The sequence below is a fragment of the Carassius gibelio genome, chromosome A16 (assembly GCF_023724105.1).
Source record: "Carassius gibelio isolate Cgi1373 ecotype wild population from Czech Republic chromosome A16, carGib1.2-hapl.c, whole genome shotgun sequence".
Taxonomy (NCBI): domain Eukaryota; kingdom Metazoa; phylum Chordata; class Actinopteri; order Cypriniformes; family Cyprinidae; genus Carassius; species Carassius gibelio.
In genome coordinates this window covers 1914176-1934095 of record NC_068386.1, presented here as the reverse complement: position 1 = coordinate 1934095, position 19920 = coordinate 1914176, and the positions used below count along the sequence as shown (strand labels likewise).

Below are 19920 nucleotides of genomic sequence, written 5' to 3'. Positions count from 1 at the left end.
TGAAATGTCACTCTTGTTTCCTGTCTAAGGATGTTTTCTCTATTTTTAGGCTCTAGTTGTTTCATTTGCATGTCTAAATGTCTTCCCCCAGTCTTCCTGCAACCCCATGATCATGCATTATTTTCATTTGATTTATTTTAGGTCTCTTCTCCATCCCGTCTGTTAACGCAGATGGAGGGACAGATCATTCTGACTCGTGCGCAGCTCTGGCATATTAAAGCATCTAGCCCTGGAGAATTAGGCCAGATTTGCCACACTTCACATCCCTGATGCTCATTCCCTCACGGTGCACGAGCGATTGTGAACAGAGTCTCATTATACCACCGAGGCACAATGAGAGTGGAAATCTTGGCACGCTTTGTCTTTACAAACCCAGCAGGCTTTTCAGACAGAGTTCAGATGTGTGTAGTGCTCTTTGTCTGCTAAATGCGCCTCAGACTGTATAATTGCGCTTTTACGGCGCTTACAAGACCACCCAGACGCAAACCTACACTTACCCAAAATGTCAGCACTGCTCTTTTGTTGTTTCCTTCAGGAAATGCAAATCTATATTTTCCTCTACTTTAGTTCTTTGAGTTCATTTCTTCTGTCTTTGCTTTGAAAATTAATTATTTCATTTTCTTGGTAAACATTAAAGAAACATTCAATTTTTTTTAGCAATTGCATGCTTAAAATTGAGTTCTGTAGACGCCACAAGTTGGTGGTTGTAATTTACTTATATTATAATATTTTGCAATTAAACATTAAATATATCATTATTATTATAATAGTATTATATTGTGCTAAAATTAAATTTTGATTCCATCATTAACAATGCTTTATTGGGATATGTAGTTTGTTTATATATTAGGTTTGTTATAGTTAATTACATAACACACACACACACACACACACACACACACACAATTTGTTTTAATTAAATATGCAAAAACCATTTTATTTGACAAGGAAATAAAAATGAAAAAAGCTATAGACATATTTAAAAAAAAATAACAAAAACTTAAAATGACAATATATATATATATATATATATATATATATATATATATATATATATATATATATATATATATATGATATAAATAAATATTTAATAAATATAACTGGAGTAATGACTACTGAAAATTATATATAAATTAAATATAGTGTTTATTAATTTAGTTTTTATTAATTTAGTTTATTAGTTTATTAAGTTTATTAATATTTAATTAGTTTCTAATTTTAGATTTTCTGTAATATATATATATATATATATATATATATATATATATATATATATATATATATATATATATGTGTGTGTGTGTGTGTGTGTGTGTGTGTGTGTGTGTGTGTGTGTTATATATTATATATTAAATTTTAATTGTAATATATAAACATTGTAAATGGAATGTGATTCTCCTCGTAGCTGGTTGATTAAGACTTTATTTTTAATAAAAATGGAGGGAAAAAACATCAGAACCAACACCGAAAAAGTGGATGCTCACTTTTGCAGAAAGGTTTTTATTATTCTTATATCTACTTAAATACATGCACATTTCAGTCTTTAAAAAGAAGGGCTGAGTCAGTCTGTGAATCCTGACATCACACTTGGAGATAAATTTGTGTAGGACCGAGACAAGGATTACAAACATGATCTCTGGGCCGTCCACGCCGGAGCAGCTGTGGGAGGAGAGGAGCGGTTTGATAAGCAAACGTGGGAAAAAACTATGGACATTGCCAAAAACAGGATGTCACAGCAGGTCACAGCGTTTGATCGTCAGGAAGAGAACTGTTTCATTCACATATGTGTCTGAAGAGAGGAGAAGAGGAAGAGGGGAACCTGAGCAGAACCACAAAATAACACCAACAGTTTTTCTATTCTATATTGTGAAATACTGTGATGCACCGCTGTATTTTCAGCATCATTCTTTCAGTCTTCAGTGTCACGTGATCTTCAGAAATCATTCTCATTTGCTGCTCAAGAAACATGTCTGATTATTATCAATGTTGAAATCAATCTGTCATGATCCTGCCCTTGTGTCCTTGATTTTTCCTAGTCTTGAGGCAGGATCATGACAGACCCTTGTTTTGTGTACAAGCGCATGGCCTTGTCTTTGGGCCATGTGCTTGTGTTGTCTCGTTCCCTTGCCCCGCCCCCCTTGTTAACCTAGTCGTGTCTTGATTGTCCCATCTGTGCCACCTGTCGTGTCTTGATTGTTCCCCCTATTTAGATCTCCTAGTGTGCTCTGTCTTGCGTCGGTTCATTGTGATTTGAGTGTTCCTCACCTGTGATTGAGATTGTATCCTGTATAGCCGTGAGTGTTATTTGTAGTTAGTGTTCTCCTGTCTTGAGTCTTTGTTTGCCTTGTTTATTGAGTTTTGTAGAATTATTTAGTGTCTACCCTAGCCCTTGTTTTCCCCCTCGTGGGTTTTTGTTTTCCCCTTTTTGTATTAAATAAACTCTTTGTTTTGTACTTCCTGTCTGCACTTGAGTTCCTCCCTTGCCTAACCCTGACACAATCGTGCTGCTTCATGTTTTTGTGGAGACTTTGCTACATCTTATTTTTCAGGATTCTTTGATGAACAGAGAGTTCAGAAGAACAGCATCTATTTAAAATAGAAAACTTTAGTAACATTATACATGACTTTACTGTCACCTTTTATTAACTTAATGCATGCTTGAAGAATAAAAGTATTGATTTTGTTTAAAAAAAATCAATACTGATCTCAATCTTTTGAATGATACTGTATTTCTGATAATGTGAAATAGTGGATCATGCGGTTCTGTTATACTCATTAATTTAGCATTACAGCTTGTAAATTAAATTAAATTAAATTAAATTACAAAATTAAATTAAAAATTGAATTAAATTAAATTAATGCATTTAGCAGACGCTTTTATCCAAAGTGACTTATAATGCATTCAGGGTATCAATTTTTACCTATCATATGTATCATTAGCTTAAAAAAAAAAAAAAAAAAAAAAAGATTACTTAAGTTAAATGTGGTTACATTTTATAATTTCATGAGACATATTTGATTATATATATATATATATATAATATTTGAAATTTATTTTTATAAACCTTTTTTCATCTCTGTTTTATGATTAAAACGTTTTAAAGAATAGCATGCATCTGAAATATAAATGTCTTTACTGACATTTTTATCAATTTAATGTATCCTTGCAAAATAAAACATAAAAATTAATTTTTAGGACTAACAGTACACAATCTACAGGTGTATTTTTCCAAAGAATAGTAAAAAAGTAAAAAAAAAAAAAAACTTTTATCTTATTTTTTTAACCCTTTTCTTCCTAACGCATGAATCCACTCTGGTATGTAATGTCCATTTTTGACCACCCAATCAAATCCTGTTTGATCAAACCAAGTCCCGCCCTCTCTTTTTCATATTAAAAATCCTGTTTCACATGGAAATACATTTCATTGTGAAAGTATTTGATGTGCGCTGTTGCATTTGACTGAAGTGCTTTCCATGTTGTGTTCATGCTTCCAGAATAACAGGCCCTTGAGTGAATGTGTTGAAATGAGAGAGAAAATGGTAGGATTTCCCTGCACTCAGACTTTCACCAACAACCAGTTAGTTAATTTGCTTTCCATTTTGCACAAATTTTATCAAGCGACCGAGTTGAGTGTTTTCTAACAACACTGAAGACTAGAAAGAAATCTAAGACTGATGAGTGTGTAATCATCAGCTGTGTGCCGGCATGCACACTCACTCAGTATTTAGATTTATAGCGTCACAGTTGAAACGTGCAATCATTTTTTTATTTCTAATGACATCATCTATAGAGTTTCACACCTTCAACACTTATCTGGTTTGGGAAATTCCTCTGGTCACAAAGGCCAGATTTATTTGATTAAAAAATAAAAAAAGGAAAAAACTGTTGTGAAATGTTATTCATTTAAAAAATTAATATTTCAGAATATTATTATTATTATCAATTTAAAAGAACTGTTTTCTATTGTAATATATAGTAAAATACTATGATGCATAACTGTATTTTCAGCATCATTTTATTGTTATCAATGTTGAAAACTTTTTTTCTTAATGTTTTTTTTGTGTGTGTGTGTGTGTGTGTGTGTGTAAGGATTTTTCTGGAAACTTTTTCATGCATTTTATTTTTCAGGATTCTTTGATGAATAAAAAGTACAAAAGAACTGCAATTATTTGAGTAAGATTTTATTTTTATTTTTTTTACATTATTAATGTTTTTACTGTCACTTTTATTTAATATGATGCATCCTTGCTGAATTATTTTCAAATTTATCCTGATTTCCACAAAAATATTCAAAAGCCCCCCGCTTTTTTTTTTTTTTTTTTTTGCATATAGCTATCTATGTGATATTCAAACAAAACACAAATGGAAACAGTTTTTCAGAAATAGGATTTTATTAGGATATTCTCTGTAATAAATCTTTGGGTGGAAATCTAAATTCTTTATAGAAACATATACGGATTGACTGTAAACATGCAAGAGAGAGATTTCGGGTGCTCTGGAAGACTGTATGCATCTTGGATGTTGGGGATGAAAAAGTTTGAAAGAAGAGATATTACAGTTCTTTCTCAGACCGGGAGAGTTTCTTTACGACAAAGGAGAATCAGTGTCTGATTGATTGATTGCATTCAGACGGGAGGAGCTTCAAAGGTCTCCTTCAATATGAAAACACATCAGCGTCTCCCAAACTGGGAGTGTGTGTCCACCCAGCAGATCTCTAGCTGTTACGTCTTCCTCTACTTTGCTGAACTTTTGTGAGTTAAGCACAGAAACATCTTGATCAAGTGCATACTGAACAATGCTCCGCCACACGAACTGTCATTTGCATTGAGAAAAAATGTGCAAACATCCATAATTTATCAACAACGTAATCAAAGTAACACCCATTGATGCACAAGGGAATGAAATCAAGCTATTTGCATGCTTAGGTTACTGGTAAAAGATATCTGGGGGCAAAATTGTTCCAAACCCAACCCTGTTGAAAAAACGGCAAATGCTATATTTTGAAACATGTTTGATGGTTTGAGCTGGTTTAAGTTGGTCAAGTGCTGGTCATAAGCTGGTCCTGAGCAGTAGCTGTTTTTTTTAGGAACAGCTTAGGACCAGGTTAAACCAGCTCAAACCAGCAGCCATGTTTCAAAACATATCTATTAGCATATTAGCATTTTAGCATATGCTGACCCACCTTCCCCACCCCCCTCAAGTAGGTGGCTACCAAGATTATTGTTTTTTCAATGACTTAGTCTTACAATTTTATTTTTGGTCCACTTCAGAAATTAATATTTGGATGCAATATTTAGAGCAAAGTTACAATAACTTGTACAACTCAGAGTTTTGGACAAAATTGAATTAGCACATATAATTTTTTATAAAAAAAACAATGGAAAATGTGTCGATTAGAAATATGTTCTTTACTGGAAAAATATTAATAATAATATGCAATTTCACCCAATATATTTTCCAAGTTATTAGCTTAGCAACATGCTAATGTCAAACTCTGTGCACATCATTCTCTCAAGGCGGCTCGATAGGGTTTGGAGCTTATTGATCATCAGTATGCAGCACATTTCTTTGGCATAGGTTAAAGAAACTCAAAATCAGGTTGTTTTAAGGCCATACTTCTTTGCATACACTCAGTGTTAAAAATATGTTTCACAACAATATATATAGCTCTCACTCTTTCACTTTCTCCAATTCAGTGCATTAATATCCCCACAGGGGTCCTCTGTGTGTTTGATTCAACGCCAGCGTTTCAGAAAAAAAAGAAAAAAAGGCAACACACAAACTAAACTGGGACAGTTGGGAAATGAGGTACACATGGTTCATTTAACACTCATGCATCGGTTTCCCAGCCCCAGAGAAAAGCTTAGTGGTTTTCAATGTAAAATGATTCATACGTTCTTCAAGTTATGCTCAAAAAATAATACTAATTTCTGAACAGTTTTAACAAGACGGAAAAATTTACAGAGAATAGGAGGTTTCATTATTTCATTACGTCATTATCGCCCCCTATACTCTATAGTGCACTAGTCTGACATTATTAAACACACTCATTCAATCCCATAATGCACCACAATAATGAGTGTATAGACCGCTACAGAATAGCCATGCAATGTGAGAAATGCAGCGAATTAATTTCCGAGTCTTTACAGAATTTGGAGTCCACAGGCACATTCAGTGTCCGAATTCACTCTTTTGTTTTAATTTACTCTTTCGAGTAGACTATATCAGTAATGTGAGTTTGTAAATAGTGAATGAGGGTATAGGGGGCGATTATGACAAAGCCACAGAGTAGGTCATGAAAGGAAGTGTCGGTTCGCAGCTTCATGTGTGACTTACACAAAATAACACGAATGTCCTCGTACTGGCTGTGATAAGCCAAATAATTTCTTAAATACTCTCATGTAAAATAAATACAGCATAGTTTCCCAGATTGGAACACGGCTCCGTGAAGTCTTGGGTTTAGTTAGCATCATAATCAAACAGTAGACTCTTTAGGACCCTCCTGAGCTGCGTTCCTGCAACTGTAGAGCCACTTTATGACCCGTGCATTTCTCTCGATAATGGACACACCTGTAGGGATCTGTTCTGCAAGCTCCTCCTGGAAAAGCCCATCACCGGAGTGTCGGGAAAACTCGCTGGGCTCCGAGCCGCCGCCGCCGCCGCCTCCGATGCTCCTCAGTAGCAACGAAAGCGTGTCAACTGAACTGGCCCCAGTTAGAAAGTTCTCCGGTCCAAGCCTTTCCACCATATCCAGGTCCAATCCACAGTAGTCGAAGAAGCGTTCCTGCTCGGACATGGCTAGCGAGCAGTGTAGTCGCAATTCTGACTTGGAGCGTTTTATATCGGATCGCATCTGAGGAAAGACTGGCTTCCATGGGTCCATTTCGTTATTGTTGGGATTCCCCGTGGTGTTTCGTAAACTGTTGATCATGCAGTTCTTTAATTGCTTCTCCTGAAAGCCAGTGTTGTTATATTGCATCTCGGGCGTTGGATGCTCTCGATCCGATTTGCTCGATCGTCTAGTCTCGTTCCCACCATCGACAGTGTCTTTGTCATTGGACCAGGACATTCTTGAATCCCCGTCTCGAGATGAAGAAGCCTTCTCCTCGTTTATCACCATTTTCTGAGTCTCGTTACCACCGCTCTTTTCGCGCATGGATCCCTGGAAGAGCCGTCGTACAAAGCTGTATCCTTTGACCTCTAAGCTGCCGCTTGTACTTTCACCACCACCACTAGGACTCTTGCAATCTTTCTTCTGTCTGTAAATGACCAGGGAGTCTGGACGCAGCAGGCGCTTGCAGTTGCTCCTGCGCATTATTGGAGCGCTACGCGGGGCGACTAACGGAGCAATGGTTGGAGTTCTTGGAGAAGGTATGGGAGGCTTGTTTGCAATGTTGCGATCTAAGTCGGATTCATTCCGACAGTTCTCTTTCCTGGAATCGTCCTCATTTTCATCCCTGGAGAACAGCGGTGCAGAGAAAGACATAGTTTTATTTCGAGGCGGGAGAACGGGTGTTGAAGGAGTGGATACGGTAAAGTTGCGACGGGGCACCGGTGGAGGGGTCGCACAGGGCACTAACGCAGGCTCCTGCTTCGTGTTGATGACCTGTTGACTCTTGACATACTTTGCCTTGTCGGCTTCCAGACGCTCTACGGCACTGACGGAATGACCCCTGCTTCCGGCATCCATCTGCCTGCGCAGGTACTCAGGCCCCTTGTTCAGGAGCCGCAGCGGAGAAGGTGAACCAATGGGAGTTAAAGGCTTCATTTTGGGGAAAAGCATCCAAATAAAACGGACAAAGCAGCTGCCTTGTTCTATAAAGAGAAGGAAATGCTCTGGAGGTCAAACCACCGGTCTGATGCTTCTTCGAGAGCTGACGTGTCTCTGAATATAGATGCTTTTAGGGATCCATTTATAGGACCTCTATGAATATAGATTTTTATGCATTCTTGTGAGGATAAAGCAACAGACCGGTTGTTGGGATTTGCAATACTTAGTCTCTTCTCTACTGGGTTCTTTCGGAAACGGGACGAATCGATATCTCCATGCAATGTTTATACAGGCATTTGGATAAACGGGCAGGGCATGGGGAAATCTTTTTCCAGCAATCCTCAAATCCCAAATGAGATGTTCTCTTCACCACAAAGCATCAGAAATAGCTGCCAGTGCATTTTTTCTTTCTTGTTTGGATCTTTTTTAACTTCCTTTCTGTTGAACGTTTCAGAGAAGCTGGTCTTGGGGGAAGAGAGCTAATGAGCTCGGTTATTTGCTTTTTGATATCCGTCTAAGGTCTCTGGGTTAGGCTCCTATTGTCCTGCGGGGTTATGGTTGAGTTGACCTATACAGCTGGAACCGGGCACTTCAGAGTTTGATAGACAGAGGTCCTGTCCTTCTCCTGCTATACCTGGAGACCTGTGGAAACAAAAATGGTAGAGACAAAGTTAAGTCTTTTCAGAGTTTCTAAAGGGAGATCCGAACTCCCAAGGTGTAGGCCATATGGCAGTGTGAACAGAAGTCCCTGTAGCTTTTTGTGAGCCGATGGAGTTGGCAGAAATTAATTTCTGGGGCCACTGGCAGTGCCATTAGCTTATGCATGGATTGAGTTGACTTCACAGTGCTCGTCTATTGAACTAGTCCTAAATAACAGTTCACTCGGACAAATTAGCTCTGAGTGAATATGCTCAATACATGACATACACTGCGAAGTCTGGATTGATGTTGAATGCCGCAAATGGAATTTTGCCCATTTACCCGCAGATGCATTTAGAAAGTCTATTATGGGAAACTGTGAGCATGTGCATTCAGACTGCAGAGGTAATGGCCTTCACCATCAGCATTAGCTTAACCCACACGCCACATTTGCATTCCTTGAGGGCTTTGCTAAATAATGCATGACTGCGTCCATATTTTAAAGACCCCAATATCAGCTTATAAAAAACATTCCTTTAAGACTTAAGACCATTTACTGCATTTCATTTTGGCTTTTACAACTCTGCATGGTTTTAGTACAACAGCATTAACAACTCAAAGAATATGATTACAAAGCAAGAATTGTAGCTTAAAACAATTTTGCCTGCATGGTTGATTCTGAAAGGAAAGACATTCGAAACATGACGCATCAAAGTGCTTTTTCTGTACTCCCTCGCAGGAAAAAAGACAACAACACACAGCATTTTCAAGTGAATATGTCCCTGTGACCTAGTAAATGGGATAATAACTGCAGGACTGTGGTTTGTTTGCCAGTTTCACTATGAAGAGCAGCAATTTACCGCAACTAAAAACAGGTGTGTGCTGCTAAATCGCAAGCTCTAGTTTTCTCAATTTTCAGACTAAATAAACTACAAAGAGAAATCTGAAGGAGCAAAAAATCCCTGACATAAGAGACCCCCACGCACTTATTTAAGATGACTTTCTAGCGTATAACTACAGCACCTCTCATGTACCTCCACCCCCTCTATGAAACCCTTCACTATAAATCCAGTCGAAAGAGGAACTGCAACATTTTCCAGATGTTAGACAGTCCGGGAAAAGCAGCGCTTGTTTGGGAAAGTTCCGGGAAAGAATTCTGAACAGGTGTTGAGCATGAGATCTGAATTAAGGGACTTTCAGAAAAGAAGTGTGCAACCCCTTATGAAACAAAAATATATTTCAGTATATTGGAAAATATCATGTAATATATTAGGCATATATTCTTTTGCATATATTCTATTGCAATATATTCAAAGCGGCAATCATTTGTATATTTTGCAATATATTATATAATATATTTATCATCAATATATTATTAAATGTATTCAAATATATAAAATATAAAAAAATAAAAAGGGAAAATAATATATTACAATATATTTTAAGATATATATTGGTAAATATATTTTCCTTTCGTAAGGGATAGGGGGTCCAAACTCAGAAAACACCACTTGCTTAGCAATTCAGCTTAAAAGAGACAAACTTTTCAGCCTTCTAGTTTGATGATATTTAAAATACACATTTGATCTGAATTGGTTTTTATTAGATGAACCACCAGCCAAAAAGACTCAAACTTCTAAAGGAAGAACAATTGTTTGTTTTTTTCATTTATATGCAATGCATAATAAAAAACAAATATTTGTATTTAGTAAAAGATTATAATACATTAAAAAAGACTTGTAGGGTCTCCCGTAAACATGTTTTTAGTGATATTTTAGTAATGCAAATGAAAAACTGAATCAAAGTTTTGTATCCATTCATTAAAAAATTCTACTTTTAACAGACTTAACCCTAACACTGTATTTCCTATTGAAGTTTAAACCAGAGAAACTATTCAAACACTATTAAAACAAACCCTACAAGTTACAAGATTTTGTGCGATACATTGCAAATATTAAATATATTTCCCAACTCTATTAGCCATTAATAATGTGGTGCATCTATTAGTATCTACTACAATTTGAGTTGCACATTACCTTAATCTTCAGGATAACGTGTCATGCCAATGTAATCGAAATATGATGCACAAACTATGACACAGTAGTATGTTTCATAATAAGCACACATTATTATTTTTAGCCTTGTCTAATAATAATCACTATGCACTCAAGGCTATTATTGGCTTGCAAATGTATTACCTCACTAATATAGATCTTTCCAAACCAGTGTAAAAGCTATTTGAATGCTGGGTCACTGTGTTTCGGACAGAGATAGGGCTAATGATAAACAAGCAGAGGCTTGAATTAGAGATTCACTGACTGATAGAATAAAACAAACTTCTCCGAAACTGAGCCGAACAACTGTTTAAATAATAAAGTAAACATTAAATAATAACTAGGTAAAAAAAGCCACTAATAACTAAATTATTTTGCGGGTTTGTAGTATAAATGGTGTGCATTTGAGTTGATTCAATAATGTAATTGACTGATTCACACAGATGACTCCTGTGATTTGATTCATTCTGAATCGATTCAATTGATTCATTCAAAAGAACCACATCAATGAACTTGACATTTAATTTGCAAGCTCATGACTCATCTAAAATATAACGTGTGACACTACACTAAAAACATGGAAATAAATCAAGATTTTAAACATTTTAAAAGATTTTTAAAGGAGAAACGTTTCCGTTTGGCATTGATCTACAGAAGGTCAAAACATTACTGCTCCAGGTTTCACCACTGTAAAGTTACTTCACACGTTCACAGCACAACCCAAAGCATTTGCTCTTTTACAATGGGCTGTATAACTCTCATTGGCTTTAAAGAGGCAAGTTTTCCTCTCTCTTTTGAAGGCTGAGCTGCACCGCTCTTGAGGGCTTGTAATTAACCCCTGCTAATCCAGCCTCCTCTCATCTCACTGGCTTTCATGCTGGTTGGTATTTCTTTGTGTCTTAGTGAAGTTGGTGGGCCGACCGTCTGCCTGCAGGGGAAGATATAACAGCCGTCCAACAAGGCCAATGAGAAAACAGATGTTTTCTGTCAAGCTGCATCTAAAGCAATGAAAGCTAAGTAGAAAAACGACCAAAAAAAGAGGTTTAAAGTCGCAGCATACGTTATTTCAAAGTGTTCTTTGTAACATTTATTGCAACACCAAACCTTAAATGACGTTTGTGATACTGCTGCTCGATTAAAAATAAATAAATACATAATCGTGGTTATTTTGAGATGACAATTATTTAATATGATTACTCAGCAATTTTAAAAACATCATGCATTTATTGAATTTTAAATAAATTTTGTTTTTAATAGTGGATTTCCTTGAACTTTTACTCAACTGAAAAAAAGAGAAAATAATTTAAACGTTAAAAAAATATGTAACATAAAATATAATAACAATTATTTAATTGTAAACTATTTACATATTATAATTTAATATATGATTCATAATTTAATATGAATTAATACATTCATTAAATAAAAAATAATAATAAACTTATTTTAGTAATATTTTCATTACTTTTTAGACATTAGAACTTATTAACGTATTATTTAATAATTTATTAGATGAATAATAATCGTTTAATCTCAATTCTATCTTGATTTCATTCTTGTAAGTCAAAATCGTTGTTGAAAAATTAAATTCAGCCCTAGTTCATGAAACATTATCCATGAATTTCAGGATATTTAATTGGAAAATAAGTAGGCTAAAGTTACATTATTAGGTTTAACCTAATATATATATATTTTTTTTTTATTATGAAGACCAATATTTTTTACCTTTGGGATAAATATTAAAAAAGATTTTTATTTTATTCCAAAGATCAAAATACTTCACTGCTTGGTTTAGACAACAACAGAAACAATTCTATGCAAAAATATTTATTTAATTTTTTTTTTAAATGTAACAATTTCAAAAATACATATTCTTTTTAATTTAATTTAATTTAAAAAATCCAAATATTCCATTATATTTGATTCTTTTGGAATAATGTAAATAGTTCCAGAAAATAAAACATATTATTTATAGTCCGATGCCATCATTTTAAACTGAAACTTATTGCATCCAGTTGAAAAACCTTTAACGCTTCTGATTAAAAGCACCCGCAAACAAAGCAGAATGTGTGTGTCCCACCCAGTCTGAACAGCACAATTACATACAAACTCCCATATTGCACTCTGATATAAAACATGCATCACAGACCAGCTCCTGCATTATTTATCGGCGCAGACAATAGAGGCCTCTGGCTGTAGAGATAAGAGACTGACGCATTAGAGAGAAAGACAACACGTGACAATAAACTCACCAGACACAAACACTGAGGTGCCATTTAGTTGAGTGCCATTATGTAGTTGATGTGCGGGGTCTGGACGGGCCACAGGAGGGTCACGAGCGACCCCCCAAACCCTCTCCAAATTATGAGGTGGACACTTAACTGACCTGATGGCTGTCTATTGTCATTCAGACTGGATGGGCGTCCACTCTAGACAACTGGGCACCGTTTACACCTGGGTTTAACAACATCGCTGATCTGATCACAGGTGTAAATGGGGTCTGGAATAGTTCATTTCATTATTTCAAGCAAATTCGCAGGTCGTCAGAAATGCATGATTTCAGGTCAGTGTCAGAAAGCAATCAGGAACACATTTCATTTGGAGAGCCAAAGAAATAAAGCAAGAAATTATATTATGCAAAAAGAAAATGAGGGGGAAAAATAAGTGTTGTGCAAAAATTGACCAAAAAACTTTTGAGCACCTACTTTTTAAATTTAATTAAAAATTTAACAATTCCCCTTCAAACTTTTCATTATTGTAAATAAAAACGCAAAGTAAAATAAATAAAAACTTACTGTAAACTGAATTGAAAGTAACACTGTAACAATGTTGCTTTAAATGTAACTTGTTTATTTTAATAAAAATGTCCATATATGATTATATATAATGCATAAATGTACATTTGTGGTTATAACAACAACAAAAGACTGTCTGATGACCTTACATTAACCACTGAGCTTTAAATCCATATTCTCACTTTAGTATACTATATGAGCCATAAAAGCCTTATATAACACATATGCATTTTTTTGGTAAAGATTTGATTTCGATTTTAGTTTAAATTAAATAGATTTGTCTGCCTGTTGTTCCACTGGTATCATGCTTTACCGGGTTGTGTTGTGTTCAGGCGTTCACACATCACATCAGTGGACTTTACCCTACTTTTCCATTACTTACGTCATAAGCTCATTTGGTTAACTTTTTTTTTTACGCTGCAGATGCCTGATAAAGGAGCTATAGATTTCACCAGTGTAAAACCAAATATCCTCCTGTGAATGTGGACCTGGCATCTCCATCTAATCCATGCATGAGAGCTGGAATCCAGCCATGGCTCTGAGTCGTAAAGTTCAGACAGGAAGTGAAGGAGTTGCCTTGAGAAGTGCTAAAGGTTGTGCACGTCTGTTAAAGTGAAGGGAAAACACAAAGTTGCATGGAAACGTCTTGCTTTTCCTGAGCGAAAAATGCAAAGGTTTTGTGCATGCAATGACTGGTAAGCTGAGTTTTCCAGAATGAGGTTTAGAAAATCTGTTCCTGAGGAATAATGCATATGTGCATGGGAATATCTATTTGATATACATATATCTAGCCTATGCATGTTCATCTTTTCATCTAAGTCAGAATAAGCCTTGGTAAAAAACAACTTTGTCTTGACAGAAAAGACCTGGGTTCAACTGCTGCTGGAGATTGTCTAAATTGTTTTTCTTCTGCATAACATAATATATGTAATACATATATGAAACCTTAATGTAAAATGTTGCCAAAATTGTATATGTAATATATAATAAAATAATTATTTTAATAAATAATAATACAAATTTATTTTATTTATTTATAAATATTATATATTTTATTTAAATATTTAGAAATTTTATATATTTTATTTATATATTTTATTTATTTATATTTTATATTATTTACATGCAAAATAAAATGTGTAGCCGGAATGCAGTATTAGACTCTTTGGATAAAAGTGTCTGCTAAATGCATAAATTGTAAATAATACAATATTAAAAAAAAAAAAAATATATATATATATATATATATATATATATATATATATATATATATATATATATATATAAAAATAATAATAATAAAATGATGGAAAAAATTATATTAAATTATCTAGTTAAAAAAAAAACATACATAGGGATGCTGCTGGAGATTGACTAAATAAAGGATTAATTTCTGAAGCCAATCCAAGTGTTCACATTGCAGAACATTAAATCTGCCTGATTTTCCTGAGCATATAAAGTTCACTCAGGGGGTTCGGTCTATTTACTGTGCCCATAACAAAGGTTTGGCGGATGCAAACACTCCCTAATAAAAGGCCTCTGACGTGAAATACTAATTTAATATATTCTGGGCATGTAATCTGATCTACATGCATCCTTTTAAGAATCCATGAAAAAGTGTGTAGAAAGAGCTGCTCAAACGCTGATCAGATCAGGATCATTTGGAAGGTTAATTCTTAATCTGGTCTCAGGGAACACAAGTGATAAAGTAGTTCAGTTTATTCCTCCAGTCAACACATTCACCAGCCTCTAGTTTCCTCAGATGTGATGTGGTTAAGGTCACCGCAGACACAAGTGTTAACGGCAAGGGTTCAAACAAACGTGACTTCTGCAAGGGGTCAGGGGTCACGGGGTGGTGGGGGAGGAACGCCTGACCCCTCCAGTCATCCCGTCTAACCATCAGATGTCATGTGGCACAACAATCCTGAAGCTGTTTTCACAAAACACTACCAGCAATGTTGCATTGATTATCCACTGTGACCTGAATCCAACAACTGCCACACAAAAACACTTAACAAATCAATATAAATATATATTGTTTCATTATAATCTATGTATGCATACTGTATATATATATATATATAGAGAGAGAGAGAGAGAGAGAGAGAGAGAGATTGTTTTATTTATTTAATCTTAATTTAACCAGGACGTAAATTTAAGAAAGATATAATAATTTATTAATATGTTTTATAATATACATAAAAAAATATTTTATTTAACCTTAATTCAATCAGGAAGTAAATATAAGAAGAAAATAAAAAAACTGAATTTGATAACATATTTTTCTTCTATTTATTTGGTATTCGAATTAAATATTTAAACAAGTAACATAATTTAAATAAATTATCCCTCTCTCTATATATATATTACTCTAAGACTTTATATGTAATATATATAATAAAATAATTATTTTAATTAATAATACAAATTATATATTTTATTTATATTTGTATATATATTATATATTTTATTTATATATACTTTATTATAAATAAGAAATAAAGAAAATGCATAGACTGAATGCAGTATTAGTCCCTTTGGGAAAAATCTAAATGCATAAATGTAAATGTAAATGTTAAATTGTAAATAATAGAATATTAAAAAATATACAAAATTAACAAAACAAATATTTAAAAATTATTTAAAATTAAATATTTTTTAAAAAATTATAATTTAAAGAAATTATCACTCTCTCTATATATATAACTATATGAATATGAAAGAAAAAAAATAACTAAATAAAATAATTATTATATGAAATATATATAAATTTTATTTTAGACCAATTTACATTTTTCATTTTAATTAAGATGAACTGCTTGTGTGTCTATGTGAAGTCGCTATGGATAAAAGTTCCTGCTAAATGAATAAATGCAAATATTCAAATAGAAATCTACTTTTATCAGGCTTTTCTCAATTTACGGGAAGCAGTTATTGCTCATATATTACTCTTTCGTATCTCAGATTGGCGAGTACATGAGGACAGGAGTTTAATTTGGGAAGGAATCATTTCTGTACTTCTGAACTCCAAAATAAAGTGTAAACCAGACTCTCAATCATTGCTTTCTGCATTTGTGAGCGTGACAAAGGATGCCCAGGACAATTAATGGCCGTCCCCTGAGTGTCACAGCACCGGGATTTGTCCATTTAATATTAATATTGTACTGAGTGAATAAATCATGAAGGGAAAAAGACTAGATGACTACATAGGGAGCGACAAGCGACAATCCCTAGCCTCTAATTAGTAACCCGAGCTTCATGCTGTTAACACACAGCAGACATTAACACTACAAATGCAATGATTTTTTTATGTGATTGCACTCGAGGAGAAAGTACACAGCTGAAAGAACAGCACGGACTGGGAAACAGGAGGAAAAATGTGTGTTCCCTATATAGGGTTCACTTCCGAATCGAATGCATTCAGCAACATGCAAAGACATTACTGTAGTTTGACAGTAGATTACACCACAACGTCTTGAAACAAATGCAGAGTGACATTAAAGGCTACCGAGGAGCATCATGGCGCTTAGCATCATGCTAATGTTTACATTTCACATGCATCGGTGCGTCAGAGAGATGACACCGCCACAGACACGTGTTTATCTTATTTTGGGGCTTGGAAGACAATACACCAGTATGAAGAGACCTCACTTATGCTTCAAGGACAGGTGAGATCTCTGCGTTTGGTCTAGTTTTTCAGTGTTTAGACTGGTAAAATACTGCTGACTTGGTGGAAAGTTAGTGCATGGATTGACATCTAACCTAAGTAAGATATTTAGTCAGGAAGTATTATGCATTGCCAAATCCATTTACACATATCTCCAGAAAATGCATGCTTTGAAGCCATACAAACTGAGAAAATACTTAATTAGTAGTAAAACTGTGTCAGGTTGATTCTGTGAAAAATTGGTTTTTACAAAAACGCATTCTGCTGAATGCCTAAAGCTTTTCCTGACAACGCCAGTCCAACCATATACCACTCTTACAGTGTGTTAACTTAAGGTAATAAACTTACATCATTTCCCAGTCTAGTGTAAATGGTAGCTGAGGTCATGCAAAATGCATCAACAATTTCCAATCTGAAAAATGCAATGTTTTGGTCAATATTACCTACATAGGCTGCTGACTTTAACTCAGTATCTTAACTGAACTATATTAATTATCTGGTACATCATAAGCTCTTCATTCACCCGAGTAAACCAAAGTATGGGAACTCAGACTCAAGGAGTCATTATTATTGCAATTCGTTTTAGTGCCGCTAGAGGCGCAGGAATTACACAGTGTACCTTTAAAACTCTCATACTAAAGAAATATATATATATATAAACATCTGAAAAATATTATATAACTACAGTGATATTAAGTTAATGATAAGAAAAATAATTTTTTACAGGCACTATCACCCATATGCATAAAAAATTTAAATCAGTTATTTTAGATTAATTAAGATTAATCAATTATGTAATTTATTAAAGCACTAAAACGTTTCGCTTACAAAACTAGCTACATTCACGCAGTTTCAAAACAGTTTTATTTAGCCTATAAAAACCTTTTTATAGACAAAAACAGAAAAGAAAAGAAAAAACACAGCACGCACTTTGTCCCATATATTCAGTATAGCCATATAAACCTAACTAAATGCTGCAGTGATTATTTTCAATTATTTACTAAGATAAAAATTATAATATAATAATAATTAGGCTATCCGATTCACACGTAAACTGAATTTTAACTACGATTATAAAATTATAAAAATTAGATAATAAAATATTTAATGAAGATCAAAACTCAAGCATATTTGTGTATTCAACAAATTATACAAAATGACGCGATCTCAGATTAGAGAGACTCTGGGTGTAAATAAAGTCGCGTTAAATATGGTGTGCTCGGATATTAGATATCACAGTGGTATGATGCGTGCTCTTACCGTGTGTCGTGATCCGTGTCCGCGTGTGAAAGCTGCTGCTAATCTCCGTTCACTGCTTCTGAGCGGAGCACCGGAGGAGCGTCTGTGGTTCGTGGATGAGACCCGGATCATCCCACTGCGGTGGGCGGGCAGGTACGAGTGTAAACTGAGCCCCACCGCGAACACGACAGCAGAGGGACTGACTTAAACTACAACAGACGGAATGCATGTGACATCGGAGTTTAAAGAGGTAGACTTCTATTCTCCTGGGACCCTAGACTTCTGTGGAGTGCATTATATTTCAGTGCATTTCTCTGAGACACTACATGCAGAGCACATTCAGGGCTTTTTAGAGGCTTGATCATAAACACACTTTCTCTTTGGTCTTTAAATGTGGCTGAACAGTCCAGGATTTGTTGTTGTTGTTGTTGGAGGTGCTAATGGGGGCTTAACAGTTCAGAGGGGGTGCTAAAAACTAATTAAACTGAGATAAAGTAATTAATGTCTGAGCTTTAGCTAAGCATGCACATTCATGTCTTCTGTAGAGGACACCAAGACACAACAAGAAATATGAGATATTCTTATGAAAAGTTATTACACCTATTATAACACTTCTTTTTTTCATTATAGTTTGCCCCAAGAACACATTAATATGCAAAGTAGATGCAATATGTGTGTACAGAATGGGAATGCCAATTTATGGACATTTTAACGCACATATTGCATAGAATATAATAGTAATTTAAATCATTCTGTTATATCTTACATAACATAGAATCATCTTTGTACAAAGTTTGGTTAAGAAACAGCCTGAAACTGATAAGTGCATGAAAAAAAAAAAAAAAAAAAAAAATATATATATATATATATATATATATATATATAATTTATTTATTTATTTATTTATTTTTATAAATAAAGCATTGTTTTCGCCTGTACATGTCTTTTCTTATCTGTTTTTTATTTATTTATAACATTTTGAAAAACTTTTGAATTCTCTACAAAGGTCATAGAATAAAATATGAATAATATATATTTTTTCAAAATAAAATTCTACATTTGTTTCTTATGCTCCAACCAATGTAATCACAAAAAGAAAGAAAGAAAGAAAGAAAGAAAGAAAGAAAGAAAGAAAGAAAGAACTGTTTTGGTTCTCAGGAGGATATATCAGAGACATGGATTAGCATCGAATTATCTTAGAAAATATCAAGTTTTCATTTGAGACCAAGAGAGTCTAACATTTTACTCCTGTGGATATTTCTCAGCATGGGTTTATTTTTAAAAGTCACTTCCAATAGAGACACACTGTAAAGCTTTAAATAGTGGCTACAAAATTAAATGTTTCTAAACATTATTGCCCTGAAAAAAGATTGAATGCAAGCTGATCTTTTGTGAAAATGTTCAGCATGATGTTGTATGTTTTGGATCCCGCCTGTTAGGCTTTTATCAAAATATAAACAAAGTCAATTAAATTATAGTTGGAGGATAGAATTCATAGAAATCCAGCTAACAGGAAACATTCTCAGAACTTTGCGTTCTAAGAAACATCTTCCAGTATTTTAACGGTATGTTATTCAAAGTTATCTAGACCTTAATAATGTTCTCAACATTTTGTAATTTTGTATTTTTTTGGTCATGGATCTTTCTCATCTAACGTGTTTCACGATGTTCAGAGAACATTCAAAAGTAACATTTCTGTAATTTTGGAAAAATTATAAAACATAATGTTACCTTAACGTTTGTGAAAGACA

General features: G+C 34.3%; 1 protein-coding gene across 1 annotated transcript; it reads right to left on the bottom strand.

Annotated features, from left to right (window-relative positions):
- Positions 1-4376: 4376 nt before the first annotated feature.
- LOC128030327 (protein FAM110B-like) lies at positions 4377-18348 on the bottom strand. Its single transcript, XM_052617852.1, has 2 exons — positions 18191-18348; positions 4377-8417 (listed from the first exon to the last, which is right to left on the bottom strand). The coding sequence occupies exon 2, from the start codon at positions 7785-7787 to the stop codon at positions 6480-6482; it is 1308 nt and encodes a 435-aa protein (XP_052473812.1). The 5' UTR covers positions 7788-8417; positions 18191-18348; the 3' UTR covers positions 4377-6479.
- Positions 18349-19920: the final 1572 nt, after the last annotated feature.

Coding starts and splice junctions, on each gene's coding strand:
- LOC128030327 (XM_052617852.1), bottom strand. CDS start 7,787: ATGCTTTTCCCCAAAATGAAGCCTTTAACTCCCATTGGTTCACCTTCT.